At 37.1% G+C, this 23,223-nt stretch overlaps 1 protein-coding gene across 2 annotated transcripts; it reads right to left on the bottom strand.

The window, feature by feature from the left end:
• Nucleotides 1-368: 368 nt before the first annotated feature.
• LOC131430942 (repressor of RNA polymerase III transcription MAF1 homolog) lies at nucleotides 369-15,305 on the bottom strand. Of its 2 annotated transcripts, XM_058596247.1 has the most exons (3): nucleotides 13,850-15,305; nucleotides 4,858-5,135; nucleotides 369-2,611 (listed from the first exon to the last, which is right to left on the bottom strand). In XM_058596247.1, exons 1-3 carry the CDS (start codon nucleotides 14,192-14,194, stop codon nucleotides 2,548-2,550), a joined length of 687 nt encoding a protein of 228 aa, XP_058452230.1. In that variant the 5' UTR covers nucleotides 14,195-15,305; the 3' UTR covers nucleotides 369-2,547. The 2 variants fall into 2 exon arrangements, 1 of the variants encoding a protein (XP_058452230.1); XR_009229588.1 differs by lacking the exons at nucleotides 369-2,611; nucleotides 13,850-15,305 and adding an exon at nucleotides 10,926-13,842 and having other exon boundaries at nucleotides 5,006-5,135.
• Nucleotides 15,306-23,223: the final 7,918 nt, after the last annotated feature.

Here is a 23,223-nt window from a genome sequence, read left to right as displayed (position 1 = left end):
TGCCACCCTGTGATTTTTACAAACTTAGATTCAAATGAAAGGTCCTGTGGTCCCATACGTAATTCCTTAATTTCATCCGGATCCGAAAATATAGGGTAAAGTACGCTAAAAATTTTATACCATCACTGAAAAGGGCGTAAAACCGTAAAAAGTTGTCTGAATCGACCACAAATCTTCTCCAATTGATAGTTTTTATCAGTAGACGGTCAAACAAACCGATTTCGGTTATTCTTTTAAGAATCGAAGAAAATTATTTTGAAGAATACCACAGTATTATATATGATAGTATGATTGATATGCATCAGTCTCCGATAAGAATTCATATAGTTCAGGGACAGTGATATATATCATTTGAAGAACACAAGTATTTTTTGATTCACCTAACCATTATGATACTTTTTTCTTGATTAAAGTTTTATATAATGATGTTATCGTAATTAGAATACTAGTTTAGTTACACGGGGATAATTATAAAAACAATAAATTTACTTTATTCTGTATTCTCTCAACGCTAGAACAGCAAAGTCTTGTGTTTTATTATGATTAACCTTGCATGGTAGGTGCATTCTAGATCGTTCCGTAAAGTGTGTTCAAACGCACTCTGAATTAGGTAATCAAAACTATGAAAAAAATTTAAACACATGCAACTAGACACAATGTGAATAGTATCAGAATCAGATGTTCTATAAATAAACTTTTTTTTCGATCAGTGAGAAAAATATTATAATGAATTCGTGGAATTGGTGCACCTCAGAATAATATGTCATAAGCCTTTCTTGATGCCTTCTCATTTTGTAAATCAGATGATTCCACGATATATTTAGTAATAGATCATTTTAGGACGTAGCATTAATACAGCATTATGGAAAAAAAATTATTAACTTGTATTTTTTAGAAACGCGTGATGCATTCGCTAGTAGTCTAACGCCTCATACTCTTGTGAATAGTTGAAATTGAGAGAACTTCTGCTATTACTTCTTTTATTTTATACCATTAAATATTGTGCACTTAGAGTTGAGGCGTCTCACTTGACCATTTAATTTTCTTTAATCGAAGGAGATCGTTATTATCGATATATATATTCTATTTATGCATTAAATGGATACTCAAATTTCCAGAACTGCATCAATTATAGTTAAAACTAGTGATAAATGAAAACAATCTTAAGTGAAGTTTTGTATGTTGAATATTGCAATACGAATTTAATTTATTCAAATTTCAAAAATTCTTTTTCATTAAATATTGTTTGTACTTCAGTAAGAAGATGATGAACTGAACGTATTTCGTGCAACTATAGCAAAGATTTTTTATATCAGTTTAGATTTTAGCACATCATATCTTCCAAATTAAAAGAAAAGACTTAAACTACCGTCTCTTTATAGAATTCTCTACAAACTTGATACAATTAGTCGTGAAACGATAATAAATTCCAATGTTAACATTTTTCCGTGAAAATAATGTAATGTATAGATCTTCTTTTCAAGTCTTATGTACTAATATCACAGAGTACAGTCAATGAAATAGTTCTCACGTGCGGCTCTTCCACTGAGTTTTTTCAAACTGATCAGTGACAGATGAAAATTCTACCGCCCTATCCCACGGAGTGTACATTAATACTGTTAGTGTTTGCCAACTGATACCACACCAGAATGTTGAGCACCATCAAAAAACAGTTTCATTCTGGGGTGTAGCCTTTCTAGTTCCTTTTCCCTAATTTCGCATTATTCCAAACAAAACACTCGTGTTCGCATTCCTTCTCTTAACAAGAAAAGTAGCTCGTTAGCAAACAAAAACAGGGGCAATCTCACCAACTGGTGGCTGCAAAATGAAACGAAATCTACTCATTTTAGACAAATCTTTAAAATATCTTTTATGCTTTGTTGTTCACTTTCAACTACGAGATCTAGTAAAATTCAATGTGTACACTTGGTCTGACATGTGAATAAATTTCGCTCCATTGCAACCTCAAATGATTTATATATGTTATCTATAATATTTTGTGTGATACTCGATATCAAAACCTACCTTAACTTATCATCCAGCTGGAAGATAATATGTAGGTGCTTGAATATCTGTATGTCCTAACAATCTAAAAAAAACTCATTTGTTTTTCCAGTTGGCTACATATTGCCGGCATCGCGCACTCACGGTTACGTCAATTCTCACATCGCAGCTCTCACCTGCCTTCACGTAACGGTGTTGTGCTATGTGGTGTTATAAAAATTGTTCAAAGTTTCTCTACTTGTCTGAATAGTATTTCTACTGTAATCCTATTTAATTAATTTATAGTTAGTTAATTACTGTTGTCATAATTTTTGTATAGTTACGATGAAAAAATGGGGAAGAATCGGTGACCCCTACAAAACCAAACTAACATGCTAGAGCGTTGATAGTAAATATGAAACAAAATTACTGTGGGTACATTCAACGTGGAACAAGTTATCTTGTTATATATCAAATCATCATGGTATCCATGCACATCGTCTTCGAAACCAAACGTTCAGCATTCGGGGTCAAGGAGAGATAAAATTTTCTACATTGTTCGAGTTAGTAGCATTCTTCATCCTCCATAGCAAAATCACTGCTGAAACCTGAATCGGCATAGACTGAACTGTTGAAGGAAAAAAAGAAAAAAAAAACAATTAGTTAAGCTTGTTTGCCGTTCGTTTGGATTGATGAACAACGGTCGATTACATTAGGCTGGACACGTTGCGCGAATGCCACTATAAAGATAAAACGCTCAGGAAAAATTATAATACGAGGCACGCGCTGGATAAGGCAAAACTGTACATAAATGATCGCGCACGGGTTTTTAAACTCTACAATTCAGTAATGAAAATGGTTTGAAAATTGTCTAAGGACATAGGATGTGCATTTACTTCGCAGCAGTGATTTCAACATTTCTTCACAGTTTATATGAACGGATATGTTTTAGGATAGGTAATACAAATTTTTGGCTTTTACATGGTACATCTCTAGAGCAGAAAATAGTCTGCTGGTTTCGAAATTCAAGTAGCAATGTAGATTTCAGTTGACCAACTTTTATGTTGTCGCATCTGCAGATGCTATGGTGTTATGGTTTCATTGAGATTTGTATTTTTTAATGTGGAACACATTTTTGTTTTCTATATACGGGTGCAAACTAGAAACTCAAGAAAAATACACGTAGAAATGTGGTCAGGTTTTGAACAATTACAGCTCAGTCAATTTTGTATCAATTATTAATATTATGTCACCATTTGATTGGAAATATTTCTACGTATTGATTTGAATGTACATAGCCATGTATTTTTAATTGTATATCATTGATGAAGTTTCATTTAGAAGCACATTGATGAATAGCTAGCAGTGTCCTATTTTGTCTGCAAAAAATCGCCGGCATACCGGATTTCCCTGCCATAGTCGACGGTTTTGAAGGAGTAAGCGATATATCAAAGGGAAAGCATCGCTCTGATTGGTCAATCGAATCAAAAGCGAAGCTGTTGGAAGCACGCGAATCTATAAATAGAAGCAAAATTATAGCTAACGTTTCAGTCATACTCTTAGTATGCCAGAGGAAGGTTGTCGCTAGACAGCAAGACAAAAAGTGCCATAAAACGATTTGAAGCTTTTACTGGTACGCTCTTATCTTGTGTCATGCAAGATCGGATGAAATTCCATGTTATGTCGTTTCGCCTGAGAAAATGACAACTACCCCAGGGTAAATTTTGAGTGCATAAGATTAATTTCTAATTTATATAAGATGAACTCGATTGATGATGAGATAAAGTTTATCGCTTCAACCAAAATCGCAGAAGGATAGTAATGGTAGAGAAACGCTATAAAAATAACTGCTTGCGTACAAAACTTGAACACAAGCTTGGCGAAGAGAAGCTTAAATATCGATATCCGTATCGCAAGCATGTACAAACATATAATTGCATACATTTGGGCTATTGATGTCATAATTTTTGTATAGTTACGTCGGCTACAAAACAAATACAAATCACGACTATTAGGTTGTTCGCAACGCTGTTTTTTTTCATATGGACTGATCTACTTTAGATCTACAACTGAAACATGTCAATCACGACGCTGAGATTTAGTTCTATTTTTCGAGTACAAATTTAAAACAGATTTAAAACTGCTCGACGAAATTGTTTTAAATTAATGAATATTTGAAACACGAATAGAACACTGTTTTAATTTTTTTTGCGTGAGCGTCTGTTACGAAATCTGAGAGACGAGATGTCAAAGCGTCAAATGACATTTCAGAAATTATCAATACAAGCGTTGAATGTTTTGCACTGAATAATACAGTTTCATTTAGAAGCACTCCACCTCACTATGATCTGTAAAAATATGCATATCGTTTTCGAAATAATTAATTTAGTTTGTTTGTTTCTGATATGAAACAGTGAAGTGAATAGACACAAGACCAATACATTTACAGAAAGATATAGAACAAATTTTAAATCTTTCCGTTGAGATCGTTAAGCTCGAGTTTTATTTTTGACAGTTTTAAATTATACAACAGTATGTCATTTTAGAACAGATATCCATCACCGTGTTGCGAATAGCCTTAGAGTTTATATTCTGGGTTCGCGTGTTCAGTGTTGGTTCCTAATAAAGATCAATCTAAGCAGACTCTCGTGCTTTTGAGGATTCAAAAGTGTGACGATTAAATGAAAATATCGATCATTAGAAATTTTGGTTGCCTTGTTCCACATCAATGGCTCGAACAACCCCAGGGGCTGATCATTGTAGTTTTTTTGTTAGTAGAACAATAAAGATGTTGTTTTGTTAGTAGAACAATAAAGATGTTCGACAAAAACAGTCGCTTGGCACTGTGTAAAACATATATCAATTTATACTTACTTGATTGCACGACATGTAAAGAACACGATACGTTTCAACTTTTTATTGTAGAAGAAATAGTTGAATGACCACAAACAACCGGGTTCCCCGAATGGATCTGAATTCAAGTCTGGGTTGTAGCTGTAGATGTCGCAATCATTTAACAAGATTTCCTCCTCAATTGTAGACCACAAAGCAGTGCGAATCTTATGGTACTGCTCACCTGCAACCGCAGAGAGATTTCCCTCGATTGAGTTAAGAACCCACTGCAGTGAAGGTTCCTTGCTGAATTCATGGCTCTGTGAAAGAAGTGAAAAAATCAGATATATGCGTGCATTAAGCAGAAAATAATAATTTAGATTGGAGTAGACAAATTTTTAAAAGGGTATATTGTCTGGACTGGTATTAGGCCTTTCTATTAATTGTTTATATACTTTATATACGTCCGTCAAGACATTGCAGTTCGACATAAACCCTATGAAAGTTCTCAGCAAATAGCAGAACTTTTATATCCGCTCAGCGGTTTGTGTTGAACTGCTGAGTGGCATAACAGCTCAACATTTTGATGCTATCCAAAACGTGTCTGTAACTATTCATCTCGTAGCGCTGAAAGACCATTCACAAAGCACCCTCCCTGATAATCCACGTTTGTTTGCGAGGTTTAGCGGTTCTATGCATGGAACGGAGATTTAACGACTACGAAGTCTGTTGAAACAGAAAGGCCAAATTCCACAAATGGAATGTAATGCCAGAAATCTTTGCTTTTGATTGCGAAAAACCTTCATCCATTTTATTTAAATTTTGTTCAAACATGCAGTCTTTTAATATACGGTAATACGTTAATAAACGTGCATACTCACTAAACTTCAATCGGTATTCTACTGATATATCAGCACAAATAAACATTTGTTGACAGCAGTACCTTATGCTACCTATGAGAAAATGGTATTTTCACTGAAAAAAACTGCTACCGAGGTTTGTACAGCTGAGATCGGTAATCTAATTTAAGTGTGAGCTTGAGCTTGAGCGACCACCCCTGGTTGCTACTCCGTTACTGATCGGGATTAGCTGAAATTGTACAGGGAGTTTCTAGATGATCCGACCTGGGACTGGTAAATCATCCTTCAATGTACATCTTCTGGTAAACCCAGAATTCATTGATCAGTACCGGCGCCGACCAGGCCCGAACGTAGATCGTCTACGGAATGGGAAGGGATGTTAGTCCAACACTTGTTGTTACTAGAGGCCGTATATACTACTGCACACTCAAGTGTCACGGGAGAAGGATATTTGTTAGTAAAAATTTCAGTGTTGGTATTATTCGCGCGCGACTCATTATGTTCCGGTTTCAAGATGCTCGGATACACCACTAAACTCACTGACTTCCCGAGTGAACGTTTCAACAATATCCTATATTGAAGTCCCGGGAAGTGTTGATTCACAGCGCTTATTCGAGGAAACTTAAGAAAAATTTGCAATACTATCACGTAAAAAATAAAAACTTCCCTATTTTTTTGTAAATGAATTTACATGAAACAAAATAAACGAGTGAATAGGATTTAGACAAAATAGTTGATTCATTGCATTGACATATTCTAAACAGTTGTTATAAAATCATTTTAAATCACCAAATAGAGGTCAACAGATTTCACGCGCGTCTTGATTCTTTATTATTTCCGCTTTATTATTTTAATTATTTATTAATTGGTTATAATGGTTGATCTGGGCACCCGGCTACCGAGAAAAATACTATTAACATTGTAATATCAACGGATTTGCGCAATACTTGATTTTTATCATTCAATTTATAATCCTGAAAGACAATCAATAACACGGAAGAAGAAAACATTCCAAATAAAACTTTTCTCCGAAGCTAGACGGGAATTGATAAGTTGATTGAAGAGATAATTTAGTAAAATAGACTAATCAGAAGTGAAACATTGAAGATATCTGATAACTGAAAGGAAAAAAAAACTCCTGCAATAGTCGCCTTTTACGACATGGAAGCAGGAAGCCAGTGGATCTATTCTTGTTTCATTTTTTCCGCCGGATTCCACACGGCACCTAGGCTGGTACTGTCCGGAGAGAGCTAATAGGTACTATCAATCTCCTAGTAGACCCCAGCCCCTGGTAATCTTTTTTAAGTGTGTATGGTTTAAAAACATCAGTTGTCTGTTTATTTATAGGCAGAAGTTAACTTCATATCATTATGTCTACTTGCTGCCAACACAACATATCATTCTGGTGGACTCGACGGATTGTGCAGTGTGCTGAAAGACGTTCATAATTTCGGTAAACCGGAAAACGAAGTATGATTTTTCCTAATTTTTACCGGCTGCAGCTGATAAACCTATCATTTTTTTTCTTGGATCTATATTTACAATGAAACTAATTTTCTTCACTCGTTTCTTTAGAAAATATTCAAATCTAAAAAAAAAACACAATCGTAAATTGAAAATTTATGTTGTTTTATGTAATCCGAAAATTCATTTAAATCCAGAATTTGAACAAAAAATAAACTAACAAAATTATGATGATTCCATTTCGTTTGCAGAAACTGTTCGGTAATTGTTTGACAATTCAACAACATTACCGAACGATCAGTAATCAATTCAATTACCGAACGTTCAGCTATTTTTCAACTACTGACTATTGCGAAATTTTATAAGTGTGTGAAAATCGATTGAGCAATCTCCGACCTCGTCAAGCTGAGTAGCATGGTATACAACACTATGGTCTCCGAAGGTCCGTTCAAAAGTTGGTTTTGCCAGTAATTGTACTACCTTTCTATAGAGAAAGGCTAAAATTTAGAGATAAAACCAGGTCTCTACGCTTTATGCGTTTCTAAAACACTGTTGCGATTTTGAACGCATTTTCAAAGTTATGCGGTTTTTTATGCGAATTTCATAAGTTATTCGTATTTCAAGCGAGTTTTAATTAAGTTACAGCTTTAACAATTGAAATACATTTCTGAACAACATTTTTTTAATGGAAAATAGTCATACTAAAATATTATTTTACTGTTCGAGAGCTGGTATTGAAAACGCTTAACGCATGATATTAAAAAAAACCTATTGATCTTCACTCTTGGTCGTCCCAAAAGGAAAGAATGATATGCGACTAGTAGTTGATTCTCGATTGCAAGTAGTTATCAAAAATTGATGTGACTAAAGCTTTTTTTCACAGAGAACTGGAGAACGGCTTAAAAATTCGCGTTTTTACAAAGGTAAAAACAACCGCGTTATTTCGGAAATCCGCGTTAAAAAATATCTCAAAGTAATAGAATGTTTAGGAAAACCAACTTTGCTTGTTTTTCTGATACGCTGTTCTCATTTATTTATTTATTTACAATCAACAGACACAATTTGGTCCTAATGATAATTCCTAATAATATTCAGAAAATTTGTACGTATTCTGCTTCGTGACACATTAAAATCATACCCAGATGAAACGCGGTTGAACGATCTCTGTAAACCAATAATAGAACCGTTTGCGCCATAGTTGGTACGTCGTATAGGAAGTCGAAGAAAAGCACTGTTGCGGAGAGCTCTGGGTCGCACATTAATATTAATTTCGTTGAGCAAAACGGGACAGTCGATCCTACCGTTGAATATATCTGCTATTATCAAAGCGCGTGATAATTCTCGTCGCACTTGTAATGTGTCGAGACCCATTAATAACCCGCGACTTTCATAACTAGGTAGTTGATGAGGATCGGTCCACGGCAATCGACGAAGAGCGAAGCGAACGAATCTACGCTGTATTCCCTCAATTCTATGAGCACCGTTCAGGTAGCATGGGTTCCAAACTGCCGAGCAATATTCGAGAGTTGAACGAACAAGCGAGCAGTAAAGCGATTTTAGACAGTGTATGTCTGTGAAGTGCTTAGTTATTCTCATTAAGAATCCTAAGCTACGGGAAGCTTTAGCTACAATGTAACTGATGTGATGCTTGAATGTAAGTTGCTCATCGAGATGGACGCCAAGATCCTTAACGCTAGTAGATCTTCCAATCGAGGATCCATCCAGAAAGTATTCGACATGCAATGGCATTTTTCTCCTCGTGAACGTAATGGCCGAGCATTTGTCTGGATTTACAATCATACGGTTAACTTTACACCAATCTGCGAAGATTAACAATTGCCGCTGGAGAAAGGCTACGTCTTCTAAGTTGCGGATGATGTGATAGATCTTGACATCATCAGCAAACGATAAGCGAGGACCTTCCAAGGCAAAATTGACATCATTGAAGTACAGTAAAAATATTAACGGTCCTAGATGACTACCCTGTGGTATTCCGGATGATGCGAGGAACTCTCCGGGAGTATGATCGTCAATTTGAACTGCTAAACGACGATTCCTAAGATACGACTGCAACCAACGAAGAATGTTCGAACTGAATCCAAGTCTGTCCAACTTAGCAACCGTGATGTCGTGGTTGATTATATCGAAAGCGGAGGAAAGATCTGTGTAGATAACGTCCGTTTGTAAACCGTTAGACATTGCATCAAACACATAAGACAAAAACGATAGTAAGTTTGTGGTTGTTGAGCGGTTAGGCATGAAACCGTGTTGAGTATCGACGATATATTGCTTGCAGTGATTGAAAATTGGTGTCAGTATAACCTTTTCGAACAGCTTTGGTATAGCGCTAAGGGAAGTGATACCGCGGTAGTTGTTTATATCCTTTTTATCGCCTTTCTTGTGGACTGGGAACATAAAGGAAGCTTTCCATAAATTGGGGAAAACTTCTGTAGCGAGAGACATTTGAAACAATTTGCAGAGGGGAGCGATTACTCCACGCGAGCACTTTTTAAGAATAACTGCCGGTATTCCATCAGGGCCTGGAGAATTTGAGGCTTTCATTCCTACAATTGCCGTCCGTATTGAGTCTTCGTCAATATTGATGCAGTTCAATGAGTTATTAGACAGGGGAACGTTAAGTGCTGCGGCAGCAATTTGCTGATGAGTCAGGATTTCATTTGAAAAAACCCTAGAAAAACTTTTTCGCAAACATCTGGCAGATTTCCTGTGTGCACGAACTAGTACGATCTCCAAAGCTCATTGACGAGGGCAACCCAAATTCTTTCCTTTGCTCATTCACATGTTTCCAGAAATACCTTGGATTTGATTTCTGTTTTCGTTGTACGTTGTTCAAGTAGTTGGCATGGCAGCGCTTAACGGTTTTCTTGTACAACTGATTTATCTGCACGTAGTGATTACGCAGGGAAAATCCTCCATGTTTAGAATACCTCTTTAGAGCGGCTCTTTTGGTCGTTTTCAGATGTCTCGCTTCCGCAGTCAGCCATGGTGGATGCCGGGTCTGCCGTCTCGATCGTTTCGGTACATAGTAGTCGATTGCGTAGCTCATAACATTAGAAAACGTCTGCACAGCAGCATTGACATCATCGTTGTCGAGAACTTCATCCCAGTCGATTTGCGTCAAGAAGTCGGTCATATTGGTGTAGTCGGTTCTACTAAAATTATAGCAGATGATGTCCGTTGGAATGCAGGCGTTCTGTAAGCGATTTGAATCGAGCACAATATGTAGTGGAGGATGATGACGAACGGAATTGACCAGAGGGAACGGTGAAGCACTAATCTTTGGTGCAACATCTTCTCTACTTGAAAAGCAAAGATCCAACATCCGGTTATTTTCATTAACGACAGGATTCGACTGTCGAAGAAGGTTGAGGTTGTAGCCGTCGAGCATGGTTGTAATGCCAATGTGGAAAGTGGAGAGCGCCGGATCAGGAAAGAAGAAACCACCGGAACTTGTTTGCCATTTTATGCTGGAAAAGTTGAAGTCTCCCACAATCAAGATTTCATCTACGGGTAGTACATGAGTGGAAGTAATTTCTTGCAACGACTGTATGTGTGCATCGATTAGCGGTAGATCGCGGCATCGGTCCGGAGGAAGATATATCACACAAAGGTAGAGGGAAAAATTGACCAGTTTCAAACGCACCCAAACCTGCTCGACGCATTTACCAGATGCGGTTTCGATCAGTTGCGCCTTCAAACGACGATGCACTGCGATAAGCACCCCGCCTCCAATAGTTTTTGAGTTATTTAAGGGGAGTTATTTACCGATCGCAGGTACGGAAGACTTCGTAGTTGGATCCAAAACCTTGAACGGAGAGCGTACAATCACTGAGCCACGTCTCCGAAAGAGCGATGATGTCGAAGCAATCATCCGAACAAGCCAGCAAATAGTCGGTGATGTGCATGTTCATGCCTCCAACGTTCTGGTAGTACAAGTGCAGCGGTTGACTAGATTGATCGTGCGATGGATAACTGCAAACAACGGGAAGTGAATCAACGCCTGAATCGTTTGAGACTGAATTGTACTTGCCGTCTGAGATGGTTTGGAAGACCCCTTCCGCGTTCCCACTCACAGGGCCGGGACGACTGATGACCGCTGGCTGCAATAGCTCGACTGTGGGGAACGTATCAGGGGCTTCCATGGTGCGAACATCTGTGCATCTCGGTATCCGATTCAGAGCGAGGAGGACATCTATAAGTGCGAGAGAGATCAGCACTTGGAAAGGACGGAATATGCAAATACTTGCCGAGATGAGACATTTGGAAGACTCTTTCACCACACCCACGCACAGGACCAGGACGACTGGAGAACGCTGGCTGCTGTGGCACGACTGTGGCGGGGGGTTCGAGAGCTTCCAAAATATCAACTTCAGTGCGTCCCGGTGTGGTTCCATTGTACTCTCATAACGTTTGCCGGGGCGGTGTTCTCATCAAACGGAGCGGGCTGGGTGTTACTTCGTCTACATTCATAACGGTGCTGCATCCATTTTCGTCGGGAATCGGTGGAAAAATATCGATTGGAGGATACCAGATGTTTTGCTTTTTGTTGTCTTCGAACTCGCGAAACAAAACACCTTGTGGCCAGGTGTCGGGATTAAGAGCCGCTTCCCGAAATTTGGGCAGTATCCCAATTTTGAAGGAGACAAAGTTCAGAGTATTTACGTCGACATCTTTTTTTACCAGCGGGATGACCGTGACATCTTCGCTGCACTGTAAACCATCTTTTGTTAGCTGCGAAACCATCTCCTTACTAACGCTGGGGTGAAAACGTGACAAGTAAATCCATACGAGGGAGCAGGGCGTTGGAACTGTGGCGATATTACAGTTATCCGATGGTTTCCGGCAACCTTCCAAGGTTTTACTTGGCTCAGAACTATCTTCCCGACGACGCTTCGCATTGGGACCAAATCCGTCGGGCTTCGGCGGCAGCGGCGACGAAACAGGCACTTTGCGCGAGAGACGAGATATTTGCTGGCTATTCTTTTTAATTTCGGCCTTCAGCTCAGCAAAAATCGATTCTGTTCTCTCTGCGATAGATGCAAATGCGCTTCCAAACGAAGAAACCGAGTCGCGGAAACGAGCAAGTTTGATCAGTTTACAACACTCATCGCATATCCAAAACAGGTTGGGATTTTCATCCAAAACTTTCAGAAACGGCTTGTTGAGTTTTGCGCATTTCATATGTACCAAATGATGGCAAAAACCTGAACACTCAACGAAATCTTCCTCCGATTTTACAGTTTTGGCACAACGATCACAAGCATTAGCCATAGTGATCAAATCTCAGGATGCCAACAGTGAAATTCAGATGGCGCTTCGGTCGGGTGAGAAAGAGCGTGAAACTGAGTATCTTGATAAAACGATATCTTCGATAGGCGTCACTTCGCGATACGATAGCAAAAGAGCGGCAACGAAACTGACCGAAAAACACCACAAATTATCTTCACTTCACCACGACACAAAAAACTGTCCAATTCTTATCGAGACTACGAGTAACGTAGGAAATAAAAACGAATAAAAACCACTATTAGCACATACTTATTACAATAATATATTTAGTTTTGCCGAATTTTAGTAATTGAAACTTTCATTTAAAATCCCATTCGCTACAATATCTACAGTAACCATTCTCGATATATTCAGACAGAACCAGGTCCGCACGCATGGAGGGTTTTTTTTATATTTAAACCAACGCCCTACCCCTTAATTTTGGGTTCATTCTTATCATGAATAAGATCAGGTTCTCATGCTGAGCCGTAGAAATTTGAGCAAGTAATGGAGAAATGGTAGCGGGGACAATAATTTGATCATTTTATGCACTCAGAATGCGAAATATTCAACATTACATCAAGTTTCTTTTTTTAATAATTTGTTCAGCCCTTCAAACATTTTGGTTATCTTCATGTTTATATCTCAGACGCCAAAATGATGGACACATCCAAATAGACACTCGAAAAAACAATTTTCTCTTTTTCGTATTTGGCTTAGATGCTCTCATAACCATTACGAATCAGGTAACAAAACGAATGAAGTCAACGACTTTGGTAGTGTTGAGTCATTGCCAATGGATGAAGAAATTAGAATAAGATGTATTGAATTTCACCAACGAAATTTGGCTCTAGTATATGTGTAATATGAAGTTCATTTGATACGAAATGAAAAAAAAAAATGATGCGGATTGCCATTTCCACTATCAGAGGCACATCTAATTTTATTTCTCCACTTATAGAATTTTTGTTGTCTACACAGCCAAGTGTATTGGGCTACACAAATGACATTGATGAAAATACCTCACACTGTATATCGATAGAAGAAATAAACCTTTAAGACATTCGTGCTGAAAACCCGGCTTGACTTTGTATCAATAAAATAGAATTGTAAGAAGGGCTCTTTTCAAGGACATTCTATTTGGTTATAAATATGTTTCCACGTTTGAGTGAGCAAACTGACACAAACATCAAGCAAGTGAACAAATTGATGCACAATACTAGTACATGAGAATATTTTGTGTTTGTTTACGAATGGAATTCATGATTCGGTTTATTAAAAATAGAATTATACCCAGAGAAAATTCACAACGTATATTACATTTTGTTATATATTAATCATTTGTTTTCGTTGATAATCGATATTTCAGTTAACACACATTTAACTACTTTTGTGCACGAATGTCATATAAGGATACAAACCTTAGCATCGCTGAAGTCATAGTCAGGTTCGAAAGCGGAATTTAACGTTGCAATCAGATAGAATAATGTTTTACGTGAAATAGTATCGCAGAGTGTTAGTCCTTCGTCTCCTGACAATGAATTACGCAGTAACTGGGGTGACATATCCTGTAGTGTTTGAGGAGGTGATAATGCCTCCAAATCCGTTGGCGCTTGTTCGGAAGTGAACCGCTTATACAGAGCCTTGTCGTTTCCAGCCATTTTGCATGAGTAACTCTCAATGCGCCCATGAATAGTACTGTCGCCAGTTTGGATATGAAGGGCATTGTTGATTGCTTCAAAGCTGGTGCTTTCCAGTAGCTTCATTTTAATTCAGTAGGTTCAGTTTTCCGTACGATGAGATGAAATAGACAAGCTTGCGATTTTTTACTATTTGGTATCAAATCTGGTGTAATTTATGCTTATGTAAGGTGTAAAATAGTTTAGTCGTTATATTTTGAACAATTTTCTACACCAACAAACGATGCTTTTTTCTATCTTACAGGACTAATCTAATGTGTTGTTTTAACACAAAAATACTCCACACAGCGGAGATAGATCTTAACAGTGATGCGCACTCAACGCGTTGACGATCTGTGGAACTGAGTACTTGACCATTTTGGGTGACCTCTCTCTTATTAAGCTGTTGTTGACTCGAGCGATTCTGAACATGGTCGTTGGGTGTACACAGAGTCTCTTTTTCAATATCTTTGTACTGGCGATTCGGCGACTGCTATAAAGCTGCGTTCGCTGCGGGCACATTTAATACAACTCGTATCAGTCGAAACTTAACAAAACCGCTGTAGCAGTTAATCGAAAGTTGATACGATAAATTTTCACTTTCAGCGTATATGCACTTCTCGAGTCTATCCTTGTATGAAATGTTACGAAGGGCACGGGTTTTGCAATGATATCCTTCACTTCCTCAATGGGAAACTTGCGTCGAATTGTATGATGTTCACACACTTACTTATGCTTGCCTCTAGTCAGTTTAGACTGGCGTCTTCACTCCTCTTCTAACGTTCGGTCATAATAAACCTACACAATCAAAGCATATTTTTGTCAACACACGCAATTTAATGTTCGCGTCGAAAAGACACACGCATACAATTATTAATGTTGTCGAAGCTCAACCATCCACTACAGCTACATATAGATGTACAAAGAGGACTTATATTTTTCCATCATTTTTGCTTCTTAGCTACGCGAACCAGCTACAAAAATTACTTTAAAACTTTGAACTGTTAGTTTTTCCACAGAAATTTACTGCCAGTGTATAGAAAAACTACTATACTCCACTTTGCCCTTAACTTTAAACACTTTTATACAGATTTTGCACTGGTTCGAAGCTATTTTCGTTTCGATAAAACCGATTAATAGACTGAGAACTTGAGACGTTTGACTGAAATGGTGTTGCGATCAGCGAACGATTGGAGAGAATGAAATAGGGTGCTTGCAAAAGTTATGTTGAGCAACAGAGATATACGACCGTAGTGAAATGAAAAAGTCTTAGGTAAAAAAGGCTGAAGTAAAACCAATAGGCCTTTTCAGGGGGTATCAAAATTGACACTATAATAATCTACACGCTTAAAAATAGTTACTCAAAAATGAGTAAGATCTCAATCATCTACAGAAAAAGTGGAACAACTCTAATTTAGAGTAACTCCGAAGTTACTCAAATTTGAGTTCTTCCACTGGAAACGATATTTGGGTAAAATCTACTCATTTACTGAGTAATACTTTATTCGTACATGTACAAAAATAGAGTAACTATCACTCAAATTTTGTGTGAAATTTTATTTCACATATACCAAATTTGCAAAAAATTGCTCCTTTTCTGTGCGTGTTGTATTAAAATGTTAAATAATTGAACTCAATACTATATCAAGTGGTGGTCGCTTGGAGTAGTGTGTTATGCTCAGGCACCAATCATACACTTATTCCTCATAAATGACATTTGAGCATATTCGTTTCCATTCTAAAGCACAACACGAAGCTGATCATTCCGGTTTTTGCAGACACAACACCGTTTGTGTTGATCGACTCACCCTCGAAATACGCGTCTCACGAACAAAAAATACAACCTGTTGCTACAAATGGTTATTACAACTTTTAGACTTATCGCGAATGCGAATAGTAACTATAAAACGAGATTTTGCGTTAAACTCAAATTTAGAGTAGGAGTTACTCAATATCATTGATGATAACTACTCAATTTTTGACGTTTCCATGTATCATTTGAAAATGAGTAACTATTACTCAAACTTTGAGTAACTTTTTCTAAGCGTGTAAGACAAGATCTGACATCTGGGGGGGCTACTTTTGTTCCAAAATTGACCAGTTTCTGATTGGCTGATTTTGATGTTGCTACCTGCACATTGTGAAAAGAAAAAACTTTTGCAGGGTACGCGAGCAATGATGCCAAGTATAAAGAAAATCAGAAAACAAGTTTATTAAAATGTATAATTTTAGCTCACCAATGAAAATGAAAATTTTCGGAGAATGTTTCACTTCTTTTCAATCTCATTGGTAATAAATGTTTATAGTGGAAGCACTGTGTAATTAAAATAGACATCAAGCCGTTTTTCTTTTTAGTGAATTAAAGTGTAACCAAAAAAGATTTGTTAAATTAGTGTAAACTAGAAAGTGTGTTCAGTTTTACGAGAAGAATGAACTGTTGTGTTCCACACTGTGGTCGCACTAAGCATTTCTATCCAAACCTAACTTTTTCCGGTTTCCAAAAGATCCGGTAATACGCCAACAATGGATTCGATTTTGCGTTCAACATGAGATATTTCGTGTTTTGTCATCAAAACTAAATTAATTGTTTTTAAGCATTAATATATAATAAAGAAATGCATTCACCAAAACATTTTTCATGTTCATTTCAAATCAAAAACCTAAAGTCTAAAAATTTAAATGTTATATATTTTTCCTATCATAGTTAAAAAAAAATCTGTAAATATGGCTACACTGTAGCCGATACGTTGGTATTTATTCCACAGGGCGAAAATGACGAGAAGGATGATTCGGAAGGAAGAATAAGAAGCCAGTAGTCAGGTCTTGTCTTAGATAATAATAACTTACAGGATGTACCAGGGTTGCCATCTTCTCAAGTTCTAAGTTAAATTAACGCGTTTTTTGATAACGGCCAATAAGCCACCTGTCAAACTCCACTTTCGAAAGAAATGACAGGCGAGCTATGAAAAATACAGTATTAAATTCAACACCAGACGAAAGAGAAAACTTCTCTCTGCCGTTTACTATTATGACTTACTCTTAGCGAGTGCCGAGTCATTCGAAATTACTCTTCAAAGTGAATGGATGGCTTATTGGTCGTTATAAAAAAAACGCGTGAATTATGCAAAACCGGTTCATATCAGCTGTTTTTCAAAAAAGAGCAATGTTTGACGAGTTGATGAATTGTTGGTTAATAGTTGAAACTTATGAAAATTTACTATTCTCCAGAATGCCATCTCCCAGAAGAAGCAAATACCTAGAAACTGATATTTTACCAGAAAAGCATCTACTAGAATCAGGCGCATATACGGGGGGGGGGCGGGTGGTGTGGGTGTTTAAGGGATTCAAACAACCCCCCGAATCTCAAGAAATTATTAGGAGAGACAGGGGCTAGAACGGACACGTGGTTAAACCTGACAGCTTAAATATCTAATCAAGGGGGGCAAATGACTCTAATCTCTAGACAATCTCATACTAATAAACACATTAGAGAATACAGATAAATACTGATTTTTTATACAAAGCAATACACATTTTCTATGAAAATATCTGCCATCTCTGCTCGCAAAAAAGTTTATGACAAGTAAACAATGAGTTGACCGTGTCAGCTTGGAGCGAAATCTATCTTCAGTTCAGCAACGCCATCGTACGGTATCACATTCAACATATCATGTCAATTGTATGGGTACTTAGCGCTGCTGTTCTAGCACGCACGAATTTGATATTTCCTTCCTCTACTTCTATGTACGAGATTCGATGCGGACTCGCCTGAGAGCACCATGCTCACAAAAAAGGATGTTGCCAATGATTTGTTCGGGAAATGTTCTAATCCCATTCTAATCCAGCAAGATCCCTGTTAAACCTTTTTACTCCCGGTAAAACTTGTTTGAGTTCAGACAAAGTTTAGAGTGATTTGCTCCTTGTATCTAATAAACCTGCTATTATTTAGATTCATAGATTTACTTTGTAAACGCGCTTGGTGATGACGCGGTAGAGATGATTTGGGTAAAATCCCAGTTTAAATGGATGTTTTTTTCAATTTTTAAAAAGTGTCCAATTTAGCCCCGGTCTCCCCTATATTATGAAAACACCCCCGAATTATACCAATAATAATATTCTAGCGATTAATGCCTTCGGGTGAATGGTTTTCTGAACGTTGGTACATTCTGGGATTTTTTTTTCTAGATTTTATTACTTTCTAGAGTTTGTATTTCTGGAGATTAGTACTTTCTGGACAATGGATTTCTGGGGAAAAAGCTTCTGTTTTTTTATGTTCTGGAGAATAGTTTTCTGGGAAATGTTATAGAATCTTATGAGAGCAGTGCAGCAGATTATTGTTATAATAATAGGTGGCTGCCAGCAGCCAATACTGCTAAAATGAAATGTAGAAGCGCTGCTTGTTTAGAGATGATACTTCCAGCAATAGCTGTCAAATAGGCAGGATTTTTTTTATAAAAACGGGCAAATTCATTTGAAAAAATCATAGTAGAAGTGGACAAAAAAGTTTTTACTCTGAGGTGCTAATGTTGATCTTAATTTATTGTGCGAAAACAAACGTTTATTTAGAATGGAGCATTATACTTGGCTCAGTTCAAAAGTATTCAAAATACATGGTGCTTGATCGCTAAATATAATAGGTTAACCCTTAAATGACAATCGCATGGAACGGCCAGTTTAAGTCGAAACTCGTTTACGTTCGGCACGACAGTAAAGACGTTGGATTTCGGTGCAAATAAAGGGTGATTTTTTAAGAGCTTGAGAACTTTTTTAAACAATAAAACGCATAAAATTTGCAAAATCTCATCGGTTCTTTATTTTAAACGTTAGATTGGTACATGACATTTACTTTTTGAAGATAATTTCATTTAAATGTTGACCGCGGCTGCGTCTTAGGTGGTCCATTCGGAAAGTCCAATTTTGGGCAACTTTTTCGAGCATTTCGGCCGGAATAGCCCGAATTTCTTCGGAAATGTTGTCTTCCAAAGCTGGAATAGTTACTGGCTTATTTCTGTAGACTTTAGACTTGACGTAGCCCCACAAAAAATAGTCTAAAGGCGTCAAATCGCATGATCTTGGTGGCCAACTTACCGGTCCATTTCTTGAGATGAATTGTTCTCCGAAGTTTTCCCTCAAAATGGCCATAGAATCGCGAGCTGTGTGGCATGTAGCGCCATCTTGTTGAAACCACATGTCTACCAAGTTCAGTTCTTCCATTTTTGGCAACAAAAAGTTTGTTAGCATCGAACGATAGCGATCGCCATTCACTGTAACGTTGCGTCCAACAGCATCTTTGAAAAAATACGGTCCAATGATTCCACCAGCGTACAAACCACACCAAACAGTGCATTTTTCGGGATGCATGGGCAGTTCTTGAACGGCTTCTGGTTGCTCTTCACTCCAAATGCGGCAATTTTGCTTATTTACGTAGCCATTCAACCAGAAATGAGCCTCATCGCTGAACAAAATTTGTCGATAAAAAAGCGGATTTTCCGAATGGACCACCTAAGACGCAGCCGCGGTCAACATTTAAATGAAATTATCTTCAAAAAGTAAATGTCATGTACCAATCTAACGTTTAAAATAAAGAACCGATGAGATTTTGCAAATTTTATGCGTTTTATTGTTTAAAAAAGTTCTCAAGCTCTTAAAAAATCACCCTTTAAAAGAAAAGTGTTCTGTAAGTAGCAGAAACTTTGTCTGCCTAGCAGTTTATGTTGAACTGCTAGGTTACATAACAGTTCAACATTAACTGTTATGTACTGACGAGTCGAAAACGAAACATAAAGTATAAAAATCGGTTATGTGCCCTATGCACCAAATAGGTTAAACCCTAAATGAACATTACATTGGTTTCTGTTTAAATAAATGTTGGTCCGAAAAAATCTAACTTTACCCAATTACACACATTTCTGACACAGATCGCTCCCCTCGCTCTTTGTTTTATGTCCCTCCGAGGGCTGTTCAACGTGTGACCTGAAGGCCAAATGGGGTTTCTTTTTGAAGGCTCCGGAATCGTTGCTGATGCTGCTTGACGCCGTTGACGTTCTGATTGTTAAGGAAACTCACAGTCTCTAAGCTCATATCAGCAGATGAAATCGCTCTCAATCTTGAATCCTTTTACCCTACTGTCGCGGTATGTTTCTTGCGAGTCAGTCAAGTCACACGTGACTGACTGTTTCGTCTACAGAATAACAGAAAAGACACTCAAATTGGTTTCTTTAATCATTTTAACGGTCATTTCGAATATTTCTTCAGTTGGAACAGTACTCGCATATATCATGATGGTGCCAAGTTACCCTATCAAAAACATCCAGTCTGTCATCTAGACTGTGTTTATCAGAGATGTCAGACGTTCTCATAGAAATTCTGTGTTGTTCTGTTTAAAAAATCTGAAATTATTTGTAATCTGTATTTCTGAATAGAATGGAGAAATTTCTATAATGAAATTATGTTAAAAGATATCCCAACAGATAATAGTTATAGTATGAGATTAAACTGAGCATTCATTCTTATGGCGTTTTTCATTGAGAAACACTGGTGGCGTGGATTGCTCTGGTTTTGCACTTTCGAGCAGAAATGGCAATGAAACACCGTCAGAATGTTGCATTTCTGCTCGAAAGTGCAAAATCAGAGCAATTTACGCCACCAGTGTTTATCAATGAAAAACGGCATTAATATCTCCGTAGTTCATAAGAATATACGACTACGGCCGCCGAGAGAAAAAAAAAACGGACCCGGTGGGATTTGAATACGGCCCCCCTTCGTTTAGTGAGCAAAAAAAGGTCACATGATATTATTTGATTATAAACAATAAGAAACTCTAAAAAAATCGGGCCCAAGGGGTTCCCCCCTTTTCCCCTCCCTCTCGGCGACCAAGAAATTAATTTTTAAACATCAATTGAATTTCAATTCTGTTTACTTATCTAGTTGGAATATGTTGACTTAAAAAGTTTACATGGATTTCCAACGCCTAATATGCAAATTCAAGTCAGGTCATATAATTCTCAGTCTGACAATAAAACTTCGTGGTATCATGACTTCCTTGAATATCACTTCAAATTAATTTCAAATTATAAATTGTATAAATATATTTCAGTGTTGATCACCAAATATCTGCAAAAAGATTTTTCCTTTAATTTGTGATTTTTCTGTTGATTTATGAACTTTTATCTCGTCACTTCAGTTGATTGAAGTTACGGAAATTTATAATTTTTCCATGACTTTTTGTGAAATCTGTATTAAACTTAAGATATCTGTATAAAATCTGTATTCTATATTAAATCTACATGAGTAGATAAAAATCTGTATAATACAGATAAATCCCAATAAAAGGCATCTCTCCTGTTTATGTTTGTTAATTACCAACAAAGTTGCCATTCATACAGAATTATCTGTAATGTACTGATTTGTATACGTCCATCCGGATTTCATGCAGGATACAGATTTTATGTATCTGGCGAAAACTAAATACTGAATTGTGTCTACTTCTCTTCTTCTTCCTTCTGGTTGGCGTCGCCTCACTTGAGATGACGCCGATTGATGGCACAGCAGCTTAGGCTACATTGCCAATTAATTTTCGTTTATAGTCCAATGGACTTTCTTTTCACTGGACTACAAGCGAAAATCTCGTTGTGTGGCTATGTGGCTGTCCACATAGAGTCTTGTACATAGAAGTAGGGTAGGGGTATAGCGTGATGGGTAAGTCGGTACATTTCACGCAGTTCTCCTGGGTGCGATTCTCAACCCCGCACATATGATCAGAAAATTTTTCTGGCCCGAAGAGGTGATGACCTTAAGGTTAAACTCTCTATGTTCAACACACAAAATTTGAAAACCGCTTGGTAATTAATAAAAGAGAAAGTGAACAAAGAGTGCTCTTACGGTCTTTTGAAAAATCAACCAAGATTTTTCATGAGTTTTTGAAAGAATTATAGATACTTTTTGTCCATATTGGCTTAACGATAGGATATCAATAATTTGTGTTTTACAATTCTTAAATTCGGATTGGGGATATTCATTCAAAACGCTATAAAATTTGTATTTCGTGACGGGTTTGACAAGTAAGTCATTGAATTTAATGTCATATTAATTCGCAACCTAAATTTAGAAATCCTAGATGGCTAAAAACGGTTTGTTGTGGAATTTTTCAATTTATAAATAAATTTGAACATTGAATTTTTTTATTTAATCGGTCTTGTCCCCGTAATATTTTGCTCTCGTATGTTCCGCCTTATAATTGTACTGTTACAATTACGCAAGATCGTCGATTTCGTCGATCTGTGTTGAAGCACTAAGGGTCGCCGGGGCTCCGATCAAAAGTTGGGTTTTCCTGTTTCCCAACAATTCTGTATCCTCTCTTTAAAGGCAGAAATCACATGGAAAAAATGCTTAATTGAATTCCTAAAGTTTACTTAAAGAACTTGAAAGGATTCTTAGTGTCAGTTGGACCAGTCATGTAATCGACCTGTACGCTATGAATCGGCTGCGACGTTTGTTGAAACAGAAGTTCAAAATCCACAATGATGAATGTAATAACAATACTTTGCTTAGAATCGATTCACCACGGTTACTTCAGACATATAAAGAATCAGAATATAAATGCTTAGGTGTTAAATGAATAAATACACGAAGTAAATCCCAGTGATATATATATATATATATATATATATATATATATATATATATATATATATATATATATATATATATATATATATATATATATATATATATATATATATATATATATATATTGAAATATAAAAAATCTAGGTTTAGGTACTAGATTCTGGTGTGGAGCTTAACTTTCTGCTTCGACAGATTTCTTCATCGGTTTAAAGTGTACAGGGTGAACCTGGTAAGCACTACGATCCTACATTCGATTAACTAGTTTGTTAGACAAACGCCTTATACCCTGTGTTTCTGACCCATGGCGATATCCGCCTAAAACCCGAAATCATCATTTATATTCGATCAATTGATGTTGCTTCGTGTAAGAAAATGTTTGGGTGAGAATTACAAAATGAATTCACCGTTTGTAACTATGAATGCCACACCTATATCTTTAATTAAATGGATCGCCACAAAAACAATCTCCGTTCATCACAAACGTGTGA

The sequence above is a fragment of the Malaya genurostris genome, chromosome 2 (assembly GCF_030247185.1).
Source record: "Malaya genurostris strain Urasoe2022 chromosome 2, Malgen_1.1, whole genome shotgun sequence".
In the NCBI taxonomy this organism is placed as follows: domain Eukaryota; kingdom Metazoa; phylum Arthropoda; class Insecta; order Diptera; family Culicidae; genus Malaya; species Malaya genurostris.
This window is presented reverse-complemented; position numbering and strand designations above follow the sequence as displayed.